The following is an 18,818-nucleotide window of genomic DNA, read 5'->3' on the forward strand; positions in this document are numbered from 1 at the left end:
TTTTGGGAGTCATTCCAATGGCCTAGAATCAGTCAGTACAACATAGCTGTGAATATACAAAGATGAGCTCTGAATTCATACCCCTTGATGTGGGCCTGATTTTAAGAAAGTACTGAAACACGTGACTAAATCCTGCTGACTTGACATTTATGTCCTGTGTAGGGAATGTTTTCCTGAAATGAGTCCTAAATTCTGAAATGCGGACTTAAAGTGCAGTGGCATTTTTAAAACATGTGCTTGTGTTAGGAAACATGCATGCTGAATATTAAACTTCCAGTGTAGAACCAGTACTCTTTTTCCCCCCCAATTCCCCCCACCCCCCAGCAGTGATTTATTAGGCACTATGAGGGTGTCTTGTGTTTGCTAGTAGGAACCTTCAACTGGAGATTGAAATGGTTGTCTATCCTTTGGTGATGTGACGTGCCTGCCCTATATCAGAGAATGAGCACAGTGATAGTTATACATAGTGTCATAAGCATGTATGGCACTTTATAGTTAAGAAAAATGTCCTGCTCCAAAGATCTTACAATGTCCTGCATCTACAGGCAGTACAAACTGTGGCAATGATGTGGGAGGGAGAGCTATAGCTGTGTAATGAAGGAAGAGTGTGGCAACTGCAAAACCAACCAAAACTTGTAGATCTATGTTACAAAACTGAGTGCTCACATCTCAAACTATCAAATGCTGTGGTGTGAATAATGAAATATGATTCCAATTGGATTCTTAAAAAAACTTTTTAAAATTAACAGCTCCTGGACCTGTCTGGTGGATTTGGAGGGCTTGAATATGCGACATTTATGGAGACCTGGTGTCAAAGCCTTACTAAGAATCATTGAAGTGGTTGAAGCCAATTACCCTGAAACATTGGGTCGCCTTCTTATCCTGAGAGCGCCCAGAGTATTTCCAGTCCTCTGGACACTGGTATGTTGGTGCTTCTAGTATCTGTACATCTACTTTGGGATACTGGTATGCACTTTACATGTATATGCTCTCTTGAAAACTGATGTTCACTGTGCTATAAACAGGAAATGTTGCCTCCTGGAAACTCCATTTTTATAAAACACTTTATTTATGGAATTTAGAACAAAAATTCCTAAAAGGAAAAATGTTTAGCCAAATGAATAACTTAACTCATTTACTGTGTGTACTTTACATAACACGGGATAAAACAAAATATAATTCTTTTGAAGTTACTCAAGGACCTGGGAACCTGACCAATTCTGTTTTTCTTTGTTTGTAGGTTAGTCCATTCATTGATGACAACACCAGAAAGAAATTCCTTATTTATGCAGGAAATGACTACCAAGGGCCTGGAGGGCTGCTGGATTACATTGATAAAGAAATTATCCCAGATTTCCTTAGTGGAGAGTGTATGGTAGGAATTTTAAATTATGAATGTAATGATTTGTTTCCCTCTTACATTAACCCCCACCCTCCAAAACAAAGATTGCCAAGTATAATCTTTAAGTGTGGTCTCGTTCTGCTATAAAGCATTTTCATGCTGGTTCTTCTGTATGACTCTGAGGTTGGAGTGATTCTTTTTAGTAGCAGCCTTTGCAATCCACCTTGAAAAGAGAAACAGAAACAGAATGTTTCTGTAAAACAGATCATAAATCACTAACAGAATACCCTGCACCTATAAATAAATGCATTTTAAAACCGTCTTCCCCCCCCCATTACATCTCAAGACTCAAGTTCAAGGCAGTAGCACTGTGTCACATACTGCTTATCCCAGGGAAGAAATGCATTCCTCACATTGTTTAGGTTCATAGATCCATATATGTTAAGGCCAGAAGGGACCATTATCACAAGGTCTGACTTCCTGCATATCATAGACCAAAGAATCACACATCCTTCGTTTCTGCATCATTTGTGACATTCTCCACTGTTGCTTGAGAAACTGACCATTTAGAAGCCTGAACTTGTTTTTGAAGTCTTTTTAAAATTAAAATATTTGTCTGCATATTAAAGACTTAGGTTTTCTAGCTTCATATTTTTAAGAAAATTTATTTCAGATCACCTATAAAGATTCAAGTTAAACTCCTCAGTTATGGTACTTGAACACTATTTTGTCATAGTCCTCTCTGAGCCCCACCACCCCCTGCCCTGCCCCCAGTCCAGATTTTTGGAGACTGTATTTGAAAACCAGAACTGAATCATGAGCCACAACTCCATGAGGGAAATGTGGAGGACAAAGATGAGACCAAATTTAGTGTTTCCAGATCTCTCCTACTCATAATTTGCCTCATGAAACGTGAATCCAGTCCTGCTATCCTTCTCTCCTGTCCCTTCTTCAAATCACCATTGCAATAGCAGGACCCTTTCAATATAACAACTTCCCCTGGGAACTTAGAGCAATGTATAGTCCTTAAAGCCTTGTGGTATCCTGTGTGATAGGGAAGCATTTATTCCCATTTTATATCTGGAGAAACTGAGGCCACGTACATAGGAAGTCAGCAGTTTACCAGCATAGCCAAGTATTGAATCTCAAAAAATCAGTTCTCAGTCCTTGCTTGCTTCATAAAACAGTGTTGTTCCTTTTTGATTGTGGGAATCACTTGTATTCATAGCTCTAACATCTCTCCTAAAAATGTGGTTGGATTTTCTTAATATATCAATCTGATATCACATGCCAGTGCATTTGTCTTTACGTGGATTCTGCTGTGTTTAATAGGTGCTCTCTCTCCCAACGTTTTTTCTATAGAATATATCACAATAACTTGTAAGTGCTGGAATTTGATTAATCGGTTGTGTAAAAGCATTTCCCTTTTTAGGTTTACTTTATAAATCCCTGTAAATAGTTATTAACTTACTCCTCTGCCTTTCATGGAAATTCTATTGAGCAGCTCTGGTCATCCATTTAAAGACCATGTACTAGGCATTTTGGACCAGAGTGTTTACATTCAACTGGCTGATACTTACAGTAGCAGGAGCTTTCACTGAAGGGAGTCTGCTCTATGTAATTTTAAAACTACAAGTCATTCATGAACCTGGGAAAATCCACTATTTAAATAAGCAAAAGTGACTTACCAGAAGATAAATCAAAATGCTGAACACTTCCTTTCTGTTGCAGACAACAGTGCAATATTCTTCTTTGTTCTGGTTAATTCTGGATGAAATCTGAGTGATTAAGAATATAAATAAACATAGAAGCTGCACAGCTGTTTTTGATATCGCATTGTTGCATATACAAGGTCTTTACCTGTTTCTGATATGATGATCCTTATAAATTAGCAAAGAATTAAAAATAGACCAATTTTAGTAGTGAATTTATTGAAGAATACCTTTGATAACTGTAAGATGGTTTGTATGGCCAAGTTCAGGTAGGGTCACGCTCCTATATTATCCAGCTCTGTGTTCTCCAGTGTTGTTGCAGAATTGGAGTTATTTCTGGGTGTGCCAGTATGAGGAACATGGCTTTAAGGATGTGTTAAATTCTGAAACGTGGGGGAGGAGGAGGAGATTTGTATTGCTTTCATGGCTTTGTTTTAAATCTCCAGTGTGACGTTCCAGAAGGTGGACTAGTTCCGAAGTCTCTGTACCGGACTGCGGAAGAGTTGGAAAATGAAGATTTAAAGCTGTGGACTGAAACAATCTATCAGTCTGCAAGCGTCTTCAAGGGAGCTCCACACGAGGTACAACTGCAGTCTTCACTCCTCTTCTTTCATCTTGGTCTAGCACCCTGTGTCTTTTTTTGCTTGTATAAAATGAAAGCAGATTAGAACCTGATCACTCAGTTTGAATGGTTTAGAGCAGATATTTGGGTCTCCCTAAACACTCAGAATTCAAAAGCTTCTTTTGAGCTCTCCTTGAAGCCATGAGTAATGCAAGCCAAAATCAGGATCTTGGTAACTTGTGAAGAAGTAAGTGTTGGTATTTTTAAGACTCCCTGTCTCTTGTATGGAGGAGGTAAGCTGACTGGCTACTCTATTGCATTCCCTGACCAGAGCCCATGAACCATTATTATTGGCTTATAAAAATGCTACTGGCTCTATCCACTTAATGAGTGGGATGACTTTTTTCCCCCTTCATGTAATATAGATTTTAAAAACTCGGAATTGAACAAGTTACTCCATTTCCTTTCAAGACCTTTAAAGAACCAGGCACTTTAGATAGCCTGAGCTTTGCATCGCAATGAGTTTCACTAAGTGAACTAATATTTTTAATATATGAACTGCAAATAGAAAACAGCTGTTTGTGCCCTCTCTTGGTGATTTAATATGTATAAATGAGCCAGAAAGGTTTTAAAGTCTCTCTTTAACCGTAGAAATATCAGGATTGAGACTTCGCTTTCTGGCAAAACAGGAAAAAAATCATTCTAGGAAGACCCAGACATGTGGAATGCAGTCTCTTAGACCCTGATAGAAGGGGTATGGGTAGTTTTATCTTCAACAGAGGAGTTTTTCCGTTAGCATTTTGTTCAAGCATTTGTGTTTAAATACTAGTTAATCAAAACAATGCGAAAATGATCTGAATAAGTCACTTCCCCTTTCAATTAGATTTCACTTGTTATCCTGCACGTTCTTTTCTTGAAGGCTTTCAAAATGTGATGGGAGGAGGGGAGATGATTTTGGGGCCTTCTGTACATCATAAACAAGCACTTTTGACTTGCTTAACCAAGTGCAAATGTGATGGCTCTGATGGTATCAGTGCTTTTGTTACTGAAGATCCCATTCCGCAAAAGTCCTGTTGCTGAAAGAGGAGCATGGATATCTGTTTCTCTGCTTATGAGTACATAGCTTTAGGAAAAAAAACCTTAGGCTTTCAATAAAGGCCACAAAGAGAGAAGATAGGCTCTGTCTGCTCATGAAAGCTCTCACAGTTCTGATCTCAAAGAAAGTGATATGATGATAAATGAGAGTTAATTTGTATCTATTCTAGAGCACTCTTAATAGTCAAAATAAATCGAGAGCCCACTTACAGCAGCTTCTCTTTCCTGGTAAGAATTTCAGCCTTTACTGATTATATTACTATTGTCTAATCTAACACTTCTCCTCTCCCTAGATTTTCATTCAGATTGTGGATGCCTCATCTGTGATCACATGGGATTTTGATGTGTGCAAAGGTGACATTGGTTTTAACATCTATCACTCCAAGAGAGTGCCACAGCCTCCTAAAAAGGACTCTCTGGGCACTCACAGCATTACATCTCCTGGGGGGAACAATGTACAGCTGATCGATAAAGTCTGGCAGTTAGGGCGTGATTACAGTATGGTGGAGTCCCCACTTATCTGCAAGGAAGGGGAGAGTGTGCAGGTAAGATCATCATTAATTAATTATGCTGTTAGAGCAAGGCTTTATCTTTCTAAATCTGACCTTTTGGTCCCAGCAGATGCCTTATTGTAACAATGCAGACCATCAGCAACTGGGCTCATTGTCTGCCTGGCATGTTTGTTTGCATCCTTGTGATGGGGTTGTGGAGAGGGAAGGGTAGATATTTATTCCCTAGTAGCTGATCCCATATACCAAGCTGACAAGCAAGACTGAAGGAATACATATAAACCGTAAATGCACATGAATCCAAAAGCAGCCAGTAAGTCACATCCTTCATCTAGCAGCCTTGATGGTGTTGCTTTCTGAAATGAGGATCGCCAAGCAATGTGTGTCTGCATTGGGGGATTGAGGTATTCTCTGATCAGAGATGGGGCCTGGAAATTCAGACTCAGAGGTTCTGTTCCTGACTCCCCTGGGCTGTGACACTTGGGTCCAAACTTTAGGCTGCTAATGCTATATTTATGTACTTAAACAAAGTGGCCTGAATTTCAGAGGTATGGGGCCCCCACAGCTGCTTTTGACTGGAAGCTGTGGGTGTTGATTTCTTCTGAAAATCAGGCTTCTTATTCAAGTTGCCTTACTTGAGGTGTCCAAATTTGGAAAATACTGGCCTTAACCTCTTCTGTGCCTCAATTTTGCCTGTAAGGTGGGAACATTGCAGGGATGGTTAGCTTCGCTGCTTTGAGAGACACCTGCTCACTAAAATAAAATATGCAGATGACACAAAGGTGGGAGATAATACCAGTATGGAGCTTTCAGAGTAGCAGCCGTGTTAGTTTGTATTCGCAAAAAGAAAAGGAGTACTTGTGGCACCTCAGAGACTAACAAATTTATTAGAGCATAAGCTTTCGTGAGCTACAGCTCACTTCATCGGCTGCATCCGATGAAGTGAGCTGTAGCTCACGAAAGCTTATGCTCTAATAAATTTGTTAGTCTCTGAGGTGCCACAAGTACTCCTTTTCTTTTTACCAGTATGGAGGAGGACCATAATATCAGAAAAGATGATTTGGAAAACCTTGAAAATTGGAGTAATAGAAATGGGATGACATTTAATAGTACAAAGTTCAGGGTCATGCACTTAGAGACTAACAACACATTTTTTTTTGCATTAAACTGGATGTGACAGGAGAAGACTTGGGCATATAGGTTGATCACAGGATGACTTTGAACTGCCAATGTGAAGCACCCATGAAAAAAGGCTAATCCAATGCTAGGATACATCAGGCAAGGTATTTCTAGTAGAGATGGGGAAGTGTTAGTACCATTATACGAGGCACTGGTGAGACCTCATCTGGAATTCTGTGCGCAATTCTGGTCTCCCATGTTTAAGAAAGGTGAATTCAGACTGAAAGAGGTGCAGAGAAGGGCTACTAGGATGATCCAAGAAATGGAAAATTTACCTTATGAGAGGAGAGTTAAGTAGGTTGGCTTGTTTGGCTTAACCAAACGAAGGATGAGGGGAGATACGATTGCTATCTATACATCAGCGAGGGAGAGGAGTTATTTAAGTTAAGGGTCAGTGTGGGCACAAGAACAAATGAATGTAAACTGGCCATCCATAAGTTTTAGGTTTTAACCATCAGAGGAGAGACATTGTGGAACACCCTTCCAAGGGGAGTAGTTGGGGCAAAACCTAACTTGTTTAAGACGGGACTTATGGAGGGGATGGTATGATATAGCCGACAATGGCATATGGCCCATCTGTGACTGCTGTTAGCAAATATCTCTATCAGCCAGGGATGACAAAGGCGAGGGCTCTGAATCACTACAGAGAATTCTTTTCCAGGTGTCTGGCTGGTGGGTCTTGCCCACATGCTCAGCGTCCAACAGATGACCATATTTGGGGTCAGAAAGGAATTTCCCCCCAGGTCAGATTGGAAGGGGGGGGGCGGGTTCGCCGCCTTCTGCAGCCTGGGTCACATGCTGATTTGAACTAGAGTAAATGGTTGATTCTCTGTAACTTGAAGTCTTTAAATCAAGATTTGAGGACTTCAGAAACTGAGCCAGAGGCTATAGGCCTATTACAGAAGTGTGTGGGTGAGATTCTGTGGCCTGTGATGTGCAGGAGGTCAGACTAGATCATGATGGTCCCAAGTAATTTACCTCGTGAGAGTTGAGGTCTTGATTTTAAGTTCCTTGTGTTTTACTTTTAACACCTCAGCAGTAGAGAGGTGAGAAGGTCTGTTTGTAATTTCTAATGTAACTTTTGTTGGCCCCTTGTATCAGGAAAGTCTGGCTGGCCAGTAACATTAATTGGCAGAGGAGCTGCAATGTCAGCATTTGAAAACACTTGCATGCTGGCAGTCTCCTGCTGTCTGAACGATGAATTTCACTCCAACATGCAAATGCTTGACATTGTATTAAGTTTATTTCCATTTGTTGTTGCTTCTTCCAGGGGTCTCATGTGACCAGATGGCCTGGTTTCTATATTCTTCAATGGAAATTTCACAGCATGCCTGCCTGTGCTACAACCAACCTGCCTCGTGTGGATGATGTATTGGCATCTCTACAGGTTTCCTCTCATAAGTGCAAAGTGATGTACTATACAGAAGTGCTAGGATCAGAAGATTTTAGGTATGTCTGGTCAAGGTCTCAGTGTCAAGCATTCTTTTTGTGGCCAGCTTACTTTTAGCTTTATGGCTTGATAATACCTTGGTACAAATACCAGAAGCCAAGTCCACTAAAGAAAAATCAAAATTCTTTGCTATAGTTGCTTTGGTTAGAAAGCACGCTGTGTGGACTTGTACTGTACTTAAAGAATCTATAAAGCAAATAAAGCCCGATGAGAATAAATAGAAGGTAGCCCTGGAAAATAACTAGCTTACACCACAAAAGAAAGTGAATTGGTTGGTCTCATCTTAGTTGCTATTGAAGACTTAACCCATATCACAAAAACACTACTTGATTTAGCAGACTTGCTGGATTCTTACTTAAAAGTTGATGCAAGTTAAGACTAAAGGACGCGCCAGTACTATGCTTAGCTGAGACTTCTTCTAAGTCTCACTATCAAGTGTATCGTATTTCTCTGAAAATATAATTATGGTGCCCAGAGATGGTATTTTTTCTTGTTACACACGAGAGCCTCTGCATGCTGACACTAAGGTTATAGAAAGCTCTTTAGGTTGAGTAGTTAATAGCACTTAAAGATGCATAGCAGAACTTAAATCTTCTCTTCTGAAGCCTAAAACTTCTCTCCCATTGCAGAGGATCTATGACCAGCCTTGAATCAAGCCACAGTGGATTCTCCCAGCTCAGCGCTGCCACAACCTCTTCCAGCCACTCCCACTCCAGCTCCATGATTTCCAGGTAGTGCCACAGCATATGAAAAGCAAATGGATGACATGGCTGGACCCTCATCTCTGGCAGCTGACGGCAATACAGCATATTCAAGTGGCATTTGCAAAAAACAAAAACCTTTTATAGATAGTAAAGTAGCTGTTTGAATTTTAAACGTTGTGTTTCTGTTCAAGTTAGAGCTGACAGATAGTCTCTTTAACTTTAACTTTAACTCTAGCCCGTAACTCAGCCATAGATTTTTGTAAGCGTGCTTGCACAAATCCTAACTGTAAAATACAAGGGCTCTCTTGGAAAGAAAAGAGTGATCAGTGTGCTGATTAAGAATTATTTTTTTAAAAAATTGCCTGTAGATGGTAAAGCAAAAACAATCCTACCAAAAATATTCCATAGTGCATTAGAAAGCAAACATTAGGCTCCTGCCTTCTTGCCACATTATGGAATAGACTGTGATCTTCCAGCTGCTGCAAGCTCTCCTGCCACTGCCACTCACTCGCACTGCTGTTTAAGAGACCAAGGAAAGCAGTTCCTAGCTATTGACCTGTGCACATGGAAAGTCATTACAGCAGAGTTGCGGGCAAGCCATTAACACTAATACCTTCTGCATGAGCATATTGTTGGGGCAACCCAACTCTGGACATTTAGGATACATCTTCACGGAGATAAAAAACCCGTGGCTAGCTCAGGCTCTCACACTGAAAAATTGCTGGGTAGATGTTTGGACTCGAGCTAGAGCCTGAGCTCTGGGACCTTGGGAGGGCAGAGGGTCCCAGCTCTTGGGCTCAAGGCCAAGTCCACTGATCTGGGTCAGTTGCGGGTTTTTTATCCCTGTGTAGACATACTCTTAGGGGCTAAAAGCAAATGTAGCCCTTTCCTTGAACTTTATTTTTTAAGCACTAATGGTGGGGAGGAGAGAGGCAGAGAGCAGGCTCTCCCTCACCATGACCCAAAGGCTGGTCCAGATTGGGTTCTTGGTTTATTTCTCACTTCGTTCTGGAGTCACCTTTTACCCACTGCACTTACCTGTTACACTCTACAAGCGCTCATTTTACTGGGATTTGCTTTATGCTAGGAGTGTAGGTGAACACATTCCTCAAAGCAGAATTAGGCTTGCTCCTTAAATCAGTCAGGAGGCAGCGTGGCTACAGCAATTAACCTTTCCTGCACTTGCTCTTCCTCAAATTCTCCTTTCTGGCCTCATGTACACTAGTAAAAAGCAGAACTTGACAGCTTCCATGGGTGGTAAATAACATAAACAAGGCAGTAGGATCTTTATCACCATAAAAAACATCTAATCCTGCCTAGGCTACTGCTTTCATTGTTGCAATCACCAGTGGTGAAGTTCTTGTCTGGATTATCTTTTTCCGCTTTAATACATAGGTCCCAAGCTGTCCTGCTTGCTTGGGGACTTACCTGATGTTAGCTCAGCTTCTTTACCCCAAAGCAATTAGCTACTGAATCCCCAAGGCACACAGAAGATGTAAATGTTGAGTAAACACTTTTTTGATAAGTGAGCTAAAAACATAGCATTCAGAATGTTAATATGCCACCTGGCATTGCACTGCAGTACAAGAGATTACAGCTTGGAACCCAGCACAAGTTGCTTGCTTAGACCACTGGTCGAAGGCCTTTCCCCTGCTAGAAAACAAAATTGTTCATCCAATTGGAGTACGTTGCTGTATTGCTACAATCGTTAATAGCTGGCTGGTTAGGATCTTACAAGGGCTGCAATAGCCTTGTTTTTGCTCATGGGGAAACATTTGCCGAAGTATTGCGTGTTAAGCGTTTATTTAAGAAAAAAGCTGAGCCCTGAGAAATTCCAAGTAAACATTTTAAAATGCACAATATTTGTACATCCCAGTTTGTGGAAAAAACAAACTGATGTGCAGCATGTGAAGCACAACACTTGCAAGCCAATGTCAGCTTGGAGTGTGACTAACAAAGATGATAAAAAGCTCAGTATTAATAAATCAGATTAACTATGCTGAAAAACATGCCCTACTGCACTTGATCAACCCAATCAGGCACCTTCAACTTGCAGTAGGTAAAATTTGCTTTAAAATCCAAGGCAGGGTGGGGTTCTCTCACTGGCAGCCAAGAATATTGGCAAACTAGTGCTGGGGCAAACAGACTCTACCACCCAGATGTTAAACAGGTCCATACCCAGTGTATGTACTGTATATGGACTATACTGTATAAACCACCTATAATCCTGCTTACTGATATTTCCTCTGAAGAGAGGTAGTTTGATACTTGATCCACAGGAGCCAGTGTTCCCAGACACAATGGAGCTAATGCCAGAAAAAGCACTATACCATTAACTCACTTGGTGACATTTGTACCTCTTGCCAAAGGGCACTTCCCCTGTTCTAAGGGCTCTACCTTGAAGATGGTCCCCTCTCTCTCTCTCTCTCTCTCTCTCTCTCAGATGGCGATTTTGCTGACAGCTGTAAAGAAACCGCTTCATTCAACAATCCACAACTGCCCTGAGGTGTCTGGCTTTGTAGACCTTTGAGTTACAGCCACTTTTCAAGGCTGAAGATCTCTTGGGTTGTTTGGTTTTGTTTTTTTTTTTTTTTTAATTAGTGACACTTGAGGGTTTTCTCAAAGTCTAATACAGCTTTTAAAAACTCAAAGCACATGATAGCACAAACAGTTGAGGGGTTAATATACCAGAAAAGCAAGATAAAGTTTCCTCTTAGTGAAGTGCTATGGCAAATAGGACTTACTTATGCAGTTTGAAATAGACCTGATTAATTTTAAAACTCTTGGTCTCCTCTTTTTCATGTGATATTGCTGTTCTTCTTTTCTGCCAACACACTGACCATTCTGTTGGCTTTTCTCCCCTGTGTAACAAATGTCCTTTCCATGTTCTCTTGTCTATATTCATGAATTGCATATCAAATTCTGTAAATGTTTTGTAAACATATTACCTCACTGCTGGTAATAAGAAACAACAGTCTTTAAAAGATTTTTTTATTGTTATCAATAATAAATGTGAACTGTTTGAAAAACAAAAAATTCAGACTCTATACCCACTGCAATCTTTGGAATCAGTTGTAATGTACAGTGGAAACTGCTGAAGGGTCTAAGTGTCTCCCAGTGGGGTTCTGCAGTGCTACTGCAGGCCTGCCAAAAAGAGTAGTCTTCAGTTCTTGCTGTGGTTTACCTTTCCTATTTCAAGATGTGGCATGGTCATTGCAAACTAATGGGGTTTTCCAAGCGGAGCATAGGACCTAGAGAGCAAGGACAAGGTGTATTGGAAAGAAGGGGTTGACTTTTTTCCAAACGGAAATTCACATGGTGCGATAGGAACCAGCTTCTCAGAGGAATTACCCCACAGCCCATTTTCCTCTGGTATTGCAAACTACCCACATTTGTGAATAGCCAAGAGGAACCATGACGGTTAAAGCTGGATATCATGTTATAAAACAGTGCTAATAAATCTGTCACTATATAAAGAAACCACTTCTGTGCTTTCACTGGAGAGAAAATGGCTTCCAAATCGTTTGATTCAGGTTTGGAGCAGTAGCTACTCTATCAGCAGATCCAATGCATTGCAATATAGTCTGTGGTTTTTGATGTAATAGATGTGGCTCACAAAAGGCTTTCTTTGAGCCAGAGTTCATTCAAGAAACAAAACTAAGTACTGCGGCTGATTTTATCACAAACTTAAATTGTTTGTGGCACCTTAGAGACTAACAAATTTATTTGAGCATAAGCTTTTGTGAGCTACAGCTCACTTCATTGGTAGCTCACGAAAGCTTATGCTCAAATAAATTTGTTAGTCTCCAAGGTGCCACAAGTACTCTTTCTTTTTGCGAATACAGACTAACACGGCTGCTACTCTGAAACCTTCAATTGTTTGCTACCTGTACAAGTTCGGTAATAGGAGTTTCTTCCATTCACCACCCTGCACGTTTTTGTCACGAGTGACCTATGAAGACTGTGTCATTCATCAGTTGTAATGACAAGTCTTTTGCAAAAGCTGAGGTAAACTTAAATAAAGATTCTAAAGCAAAGAATATCTCTTACCTGCCACCTGGAGGTAAGCCAAGTGGTAAACTTAGAGCTGGTCTAAGATTTTTACCAAAAGTTTGATTAGGAATGTGATTTGAGTTTTCACTAAAATGGTTATTCCGATATAAAGGTAACTTACACCAGTACAGTTGTTCCCCTTGAGTGCTATAAAGCACCATTGTACCAATATAAATGCATACGCGTGTTGAAATGCTTCAAGTACAGAGAAGGCCTATGTTTTTAACTAAGGCTCACCATGTTAGCATTAGAGTAAGTGGCAGTCCTTGCTGGCCTGTGCAGCCACAAAATTGCTGAGCCAGTTTTGCCTGTGCAGTGCATAAGCAAGAGGTAACCTAGGCTTCCCCAGTTCGGTGCACAGTTGGAAGAAGAAAACATGTTGGTACATTGACAGATCAAGTCACTAATAAACATGAAACTCCACATTGTTTTAAAAACAATCCCCTTTTTGGTGAAGAATTGTCATAGACGCCAGTGTCCATTTATTTTCAGTCATTCAGATTTTTATACAAACCTGTACAGCCTCTAAATAGCATCTTTAAGAGCTATGAATTTCTATTAGTAAAAAACAGACAGCTGCCTGACCTATTTAAAGTGCGGCCAATATTTTCATGCAAGCCTAAGTATGAACTACCTCTTTGCTGATCACGCACGTGTACAAAAGTCTTTGACAGTATTGGCACAACCTAAAAACACTTCAAGCTCCAGTTGTTGTGGAAGGCACTTAGTGAGTTGTGCTAAATTGCAGGGTGGGGGGCTGTGATACTGGTCATAAATCTCACAAACTCTGGTGCAAGACTGTGTCTTACACAGCTGCTACCCATCCTGGTGCATGAAACCACAAGGGAGTGATCCTGTCTACTTATGATCTTGTGTTTCCCCTTGAGTGTTCACATTCAAAAAACAGGAAAGAGAGACACACCCTCACCTGTCTGCCCAAAGCAAAGGTTGCTTTAATAATCCTGCTATAACTGAAATTTCATCATATGGGTTCCCCTTAATCCCTTTCACAATTGTAAACCAACATGATCATAAAAATTACGACTGTCTTGGTCAGCATTATAGGCCACCTGATTTCCCACTTATACCAGTCACAGCTCAGGCTGAACCACAAGCTTAGTTACTTAGTGTAACTAATGGGTAGGGGAGCTTGAACACCCTTTAACTGAAACAGCTTCCCTTGCTCCTGCTACACAGCTAGATGTTCACTGACTCTAGATATGGCCACACAGAATTTTGGAGCATACCTCCCAGGCCAGGGTGAGAGACGCAGGGTTTGTGCAAGCCCGCAGCTGTATAGACAGAGCTCTGAAGTTGCCACTTGGGCTGGAGCTCAGGTGCAGAATGGTGTGTAACCATACCCTGTGGGACAGCCAGCGGTGCTGTGCACCTGGCCCTGCAGTGACTTCAGCAGCTTTGAAAGTTGGGCCTATGCGGTATAGTGGACTCCTGATGCTGGACAATCCCAGGCTACCCTTTTCCAGATGGGACCCATGTATGGACCTGGCTTATGGAAAATGCTGGAGAAGGGGTTTGACAGACTCTGGCTCTCTGCCCTAGAACCCTGCTATTCCATCTCCCATAACAGGGGTGCTCAAAAGTCCCCCATCAAGAGCCTCTTAAATGGAGCACAGGCCAGGCCCATTGTTTAACAGGGCGCTATAGCCCACAATAATTACAAGGCTCAGGAGAGGATGACTGATTTATGTCAAGATGGAGAATTGCCTGTTTACTAATGTGCTAACAACATACTTGGTGCTGTACAAGACTGAGTGTTCTGAGCCCTGCTGATTGATCTTAAGAGGTAGGGGGGGCAGCCTTGAGCTCCATTTGGTGCAGCAGCCCTATCCTTTAAGGGAGCGAGGGGGCTGTTGGGTATAACCTGCCTTGTTTGGGGAGGGGGGTATGCGTGACTGTGCTTGGAGCTTGAACGAACAGCTCGCTATGCTCCCTGTTGCAACTGTGGTGTCACCTGCTGGTGCACAGCACAATCACGCCTTCATTTAAAGCCACTATTGCCAAAGCATTGGCTTTTGTCTGCGTGTAATGTTCCACATTAAAATCAGGCCACAGGCACTAGTTGCCCAGGCTCCAGCAACCAGCTGTATTACATTCCCAAACGCCAGCTCATGGGTTTGTCCTCATTGCACTCTTAGTTGGAATTTTTGCAGCTATTAATGACAAAGCAATGAAGGCTAATTGATGGTAAAAGTAAAATTCTTCCACTGAGCCCTTTCAAATAACTTTGTGAGGCCTGCTTTTGCTACAAGTATGGCAAGGTCATGGTTATGGAAACAAGGGCTCTTACAATAGCCCCCAGCAAATGCTTCAGCGTAACACCTCCCCACTAGCTGTGGGATAAAGTGACAACTATGCGAGGTTAGGAGCCCTGCATGGCAAAGACAGGTTCTAAGTCCTGAAGCAAAGGGATTCATATCCCGCCCTTTCAAATTTGTTAAGATTAGCTTAGTTACAACAGTTAATCTTAACTATCCCTTAAGTTTGTTAGATTTTGCTAATCACAACATCCTGTGGCAATGAGTTAACAAACAGTATTTCCTTTTATCAGTTTAGAATATGCCACCTTTAAATGCTTCCTTGTTCTTGTGTTATGAATCAAGTAAGATGTTTTCATCAGCAAGCTGTAACGTGGATGGTGCACGGCCCAAGGAAAGTCAAACAGCTGGGGTATTCCTGCTCATTGTTTGCACATTAGGTGTGTATAGTAAATGGTTGTTTCACTCCCCCCCCCTCCGCCCCGGGCAATGCACAATCACTTCCCACATACAGTGTTCATGCTCTTACAAGTGTATTATACAAAGGTCTGGCTTACCTTTAAACCCAACAGTTCTTAAGGGATATTTGTTCTAGTGCTATTATGCACACGTGTAGGTTGGAAGTAATATTGGCTTAATATTACACATGGGCTCACTGATTGATAGCAGACTCATCACACTTTAGGGCTACTACTTGCATAGGTCTAATCTGGCCTTGTCTGACCTGGAGTTTCTTCACAATGCTATAGGAAGGCAGTAGAATAATGTTATGAAACCAAGCTGCAGCTGTTCTGAGCAATAAACAAACTCCCTCAGTCAAACATTGCTAGCAACCATATTTGACCACTGTTATGGGTAGCACATTCTTGGGCAGACCAACAAGCATCAGCTAACGAAAGTTCAGTAACAACGTGGCAATTTCAACAGGTTTGTGCACTGAGCCAGGTTGTCTGAGACAGGACCAGACCCTCCCACTGTCTAGGGGGTAACTAAGCCACACACCTGCTAGCATTAGAAATAAATCTGATGAGGCTGTAACGTTGCAAGGACTTCCCTAATCTGTTCCTTAGGCATTCCAAAACACCCCCACTGTCAGCTCCGACCTTGACCGAGCACGACTGCGACCATCCTTTCTCTAGGCAGTGTTTTATAAAGGATGGGTGTGACTGAGAGATTTTTGGAGCAGAAGGTTGTCCAGGGGTTAGACTCTAATCTAGAACTTGGGCTAGCTGGGTTCAAGTCTGTATTTCCCTACAGGCATCCTGTGTGAACTCGGGCAAGTTGCTTTAGCTCAGAGTCTCGCACGCATGTAAGTGCCTGATTCGGGACTTTTCCTCACCTGTCAAATGGCCCTCCCTCACCGGAGATTGCAAGCTGCTCTGCAATGACAGTGCTGCAGGCATTACAAGTACCTTTGATAGAACTTGATATGGGTAACAATTCTTATCAGCTCTTGCCCAAATTGGAATTTGCAGCAAAGCTGAAGGCCAGAAAAGGGCACATGTGAAACTAATCAGAAAAAAAAAAAATCAAACATTTATTTTCACAGTGGTTTAGATTTGATTTAGTCTTTTAATCTTCTGTGCATATTTTGGCTTGAGGCCAGCAGCCTAATTCTGACTGACCCACTTTTGTGAGAGAAAAAAAATCCCAGAGGAATTTAATTTAAGCCTCCACTCATACCGATGTCCCTTTGTTTGGGCACGGATCTCTTGCTGGCTGTACTCTACAGCTAGGTAACTGGATATTATTCAGTTCATTGCTTCCATTTGCAAAACGGGCTGAGAGAAGCCATCTTGCCCCTTCCCGAGTTTGCTATGCCTGTTTGCTTTAACTTAACCGACTCTACGGAGCCTTTTTTTTTCCGATCATGAGGGGCGGATACAGGTGCTCAGTGAAGTCGATTAACGTAGCTAGTGACGAGATTTCCCCATTTAAAAGTAATTAATTTGTTGGGGCGGGGGGGGGGGGGGAGACACAAAGACAACAAACTTTGCATTATTCACATGTGCTTGCTGCTTACGCTTAGTGCTTGTCTAGGTATTCTTGGCCCTGCCTCAGCACCCAGGGATGGTCTAGCTGACCTCTCAGGCGCCCTTCCAGCCTTGCCTTTCTATGTTTGCTACTTTCTACAGCTGTAGTTTTCATCTCCACGTATGTTTCAAAAGGAGCTTTGGAGTAAGATGTTTGTATGAGGGCTGTGACTCCTGCTACTAGGGCAATGAGCTTCCCCTCTCCTCACTCACATTTCCTAAGCAGCTGTGCTGATGCACAGGCTGGCTTTTGAGTGCCAGAGCCCTGGCTTACAGCACTTCAAAACTAAGACGAATGTCTGATCCAAAGAGGGACTGAAAGCCATTCCTGTAAACACAGCTTAGTACACACATCACAGGGAGTGGCTTAGTAGAAAGAGGACAGGATGCTTCTCTCCCATCCACCTACTCGCTAGGAGCCAGGAGCATTCTTCTGCTACAGACGCAGAGGAAGTCTCTACACCAGTTATAAATGCCATGGCAAATGGCAGCAGCAAGAAAATGCCAAGCTAGAAGCTTCATCAATCAATACGTCCCTTTTTTAAAATGGCCAAGATTTTCCAGAGTGACTAGTGCAGGGGGAGGAGGGGAGCTATAAGGTACCTTAACAAGACCTGCTTATCAGAGAATCTCAGCCATTACTTCTAACAAGCTAGCTTCTTATCTGACCCCTGTAACTGCACTGCTTAAGAACCTAGGAAAATCACTTGGTAGAGGATATAAAGCTATTAAAATACACTGGTTAAGCTACTGAATCTCCTTTTACTGCAGCCTTGGCCTAGAGGAGATGGCTAACCAACATTATTACTTAGACCTAGGGCAAGTATAATGAAGGCCTGTGCTACTGCAGTCACAGATTTATCTGATGGAGCTGTTCCCGTGACTAATTACCCTCACTGTTAAACATGTGCAACTTTTTTCCACTTTGAACTTTGCTGACTGCAGGCTCCAGCTATGGGATCTTGTTCTGTCTTTATCTGCTAAGGCAGTGACACCCCCCTCCCCCCCCGCGGTATCAGAGACTTCGTTCCTTGACTGCGATCACATTGTCACTTAGTCTGATCTCTGATCAGCTAAATCAAGTTCCTTCTGTTTTATTTCAAGCTCTTGTCTCCATGGGAACTCCATGTCAGGATGCAAGCACTCCCTCCTGGAGATTTTCATTGGCAACGACAGTGCCTGCATCCTACAAATCCTCATGCTCTGATAGGAAGGTAGATACGGAGGGGCGGATCACCCCCCCCCCCCCCCCGCTCCAGTTCCTTCTCAACTGCCTGGAACCTGAGACTGTCTGTTACAGGCACAGGCTTGCTGCTTTTTTCTCTTATGATTTTTTAATTTTTTTTTTAATTTTTTCACTATTAAATCAGTTTTTTGCTTTGGATGGAATTCACCCCTTCCCTTCATCATTGTGCTCAGGTTGAGCCTTTGTTCTATTTCGGGTCGCCATCTGCAGCCTCTCCTAATGGGTTATGCCCCATATCCTAGGCTTCAAACCCTGGCAGACCTACCACAGGTCTTCTCCCCTCAGGGACAGGCATTCAAGCTGCAACCCCTGTATTGGAGAGACTCACATTCCTTCCAAGCGTAAGGTCTGCTCATGTTTCAAAAGCAGATCTCGAAAACTTAGGGAGGAGGGACAGACTAAATCTATTGGTGATGGAGCATTCTCTAAGATCCCTGTGGTCCAAGCCCCCTATAAATCAGCTTTGACTGCTCAGAGAGTCTTAGTGACTATTCCTGCTTCAGTAAGCAAAGAGTCATGGGCCTTCAGAGTTGTCCAAACTGTCTAAAAAGAAGAGATCCCATTCTCCAGAATGAGAATCCAAGGAAGAGTAGGTGTAAGGAGACTTCATGTCCCAGCGTGGGTACCTCTGAGGTATCTACTTCCCTCTGGTACCGA

At 42.2% G+C, this 18,818-nt stretch overlaps 1 protein-coding gene across 11 annotated transcripts in view; it reads left to right on the plus strand.

The window, feature by feature from the left end:
* The window catches only part of SEC14L1 (SEC14 like lipid binding 1), a 127,158-nt gene that overhangs the window by 99,218 nt on the left and 9,122 nt on the right, over positions 1–18,818 (plus strand). For 7 of the 11 annotated variants that reach the window (XM_043497623.1, XM_043497622.1, XM_043497627.1 and 4 more), the window contains 6 exons: positions 750–921; positions 1,241–1,375; positions 3,501–3,635; positions 5,005–5,256; positions 7,670–7,848; positions 8,479–8,580. In XM_043497623.1, coding sequence (XP_043353558.1) covers positions 750–921; positions 1,241–1,375; positions 3,501–3,635; positions 5,005–5,256; positions 7,670–7,848; positions 8,479–8,580 — 975 coding nt within the window. Of the gene's footprint in view, positions 1–749; positions 922–1,240; positions 1,376–3,500; positions 3,636–5,004; positions 5,257–7,669; positions 7,849–8,478; positions 11,194–18,818 lie in introns of those variants that run through there. The other 4 variants (XM_038371347.2, XM_038371350.2, XM_043497625.1 and 1 more) reach the window with 2 other exon arrangements.

This window comes from Dermochelys coriacea, chromosome 14, assembly GCF_009764565.3.
Source record: "Dermochelys coriacea isolate rDerCor1 chromosome 14, rDerCor1.pri.v4, whole genome shotgun sequence".
Lineage (NCBI taxonomy): Eukaryota > Metazoa > Chordata > Testudines > Dermochelyidae > Dermochelys > Dermochelys coriacea.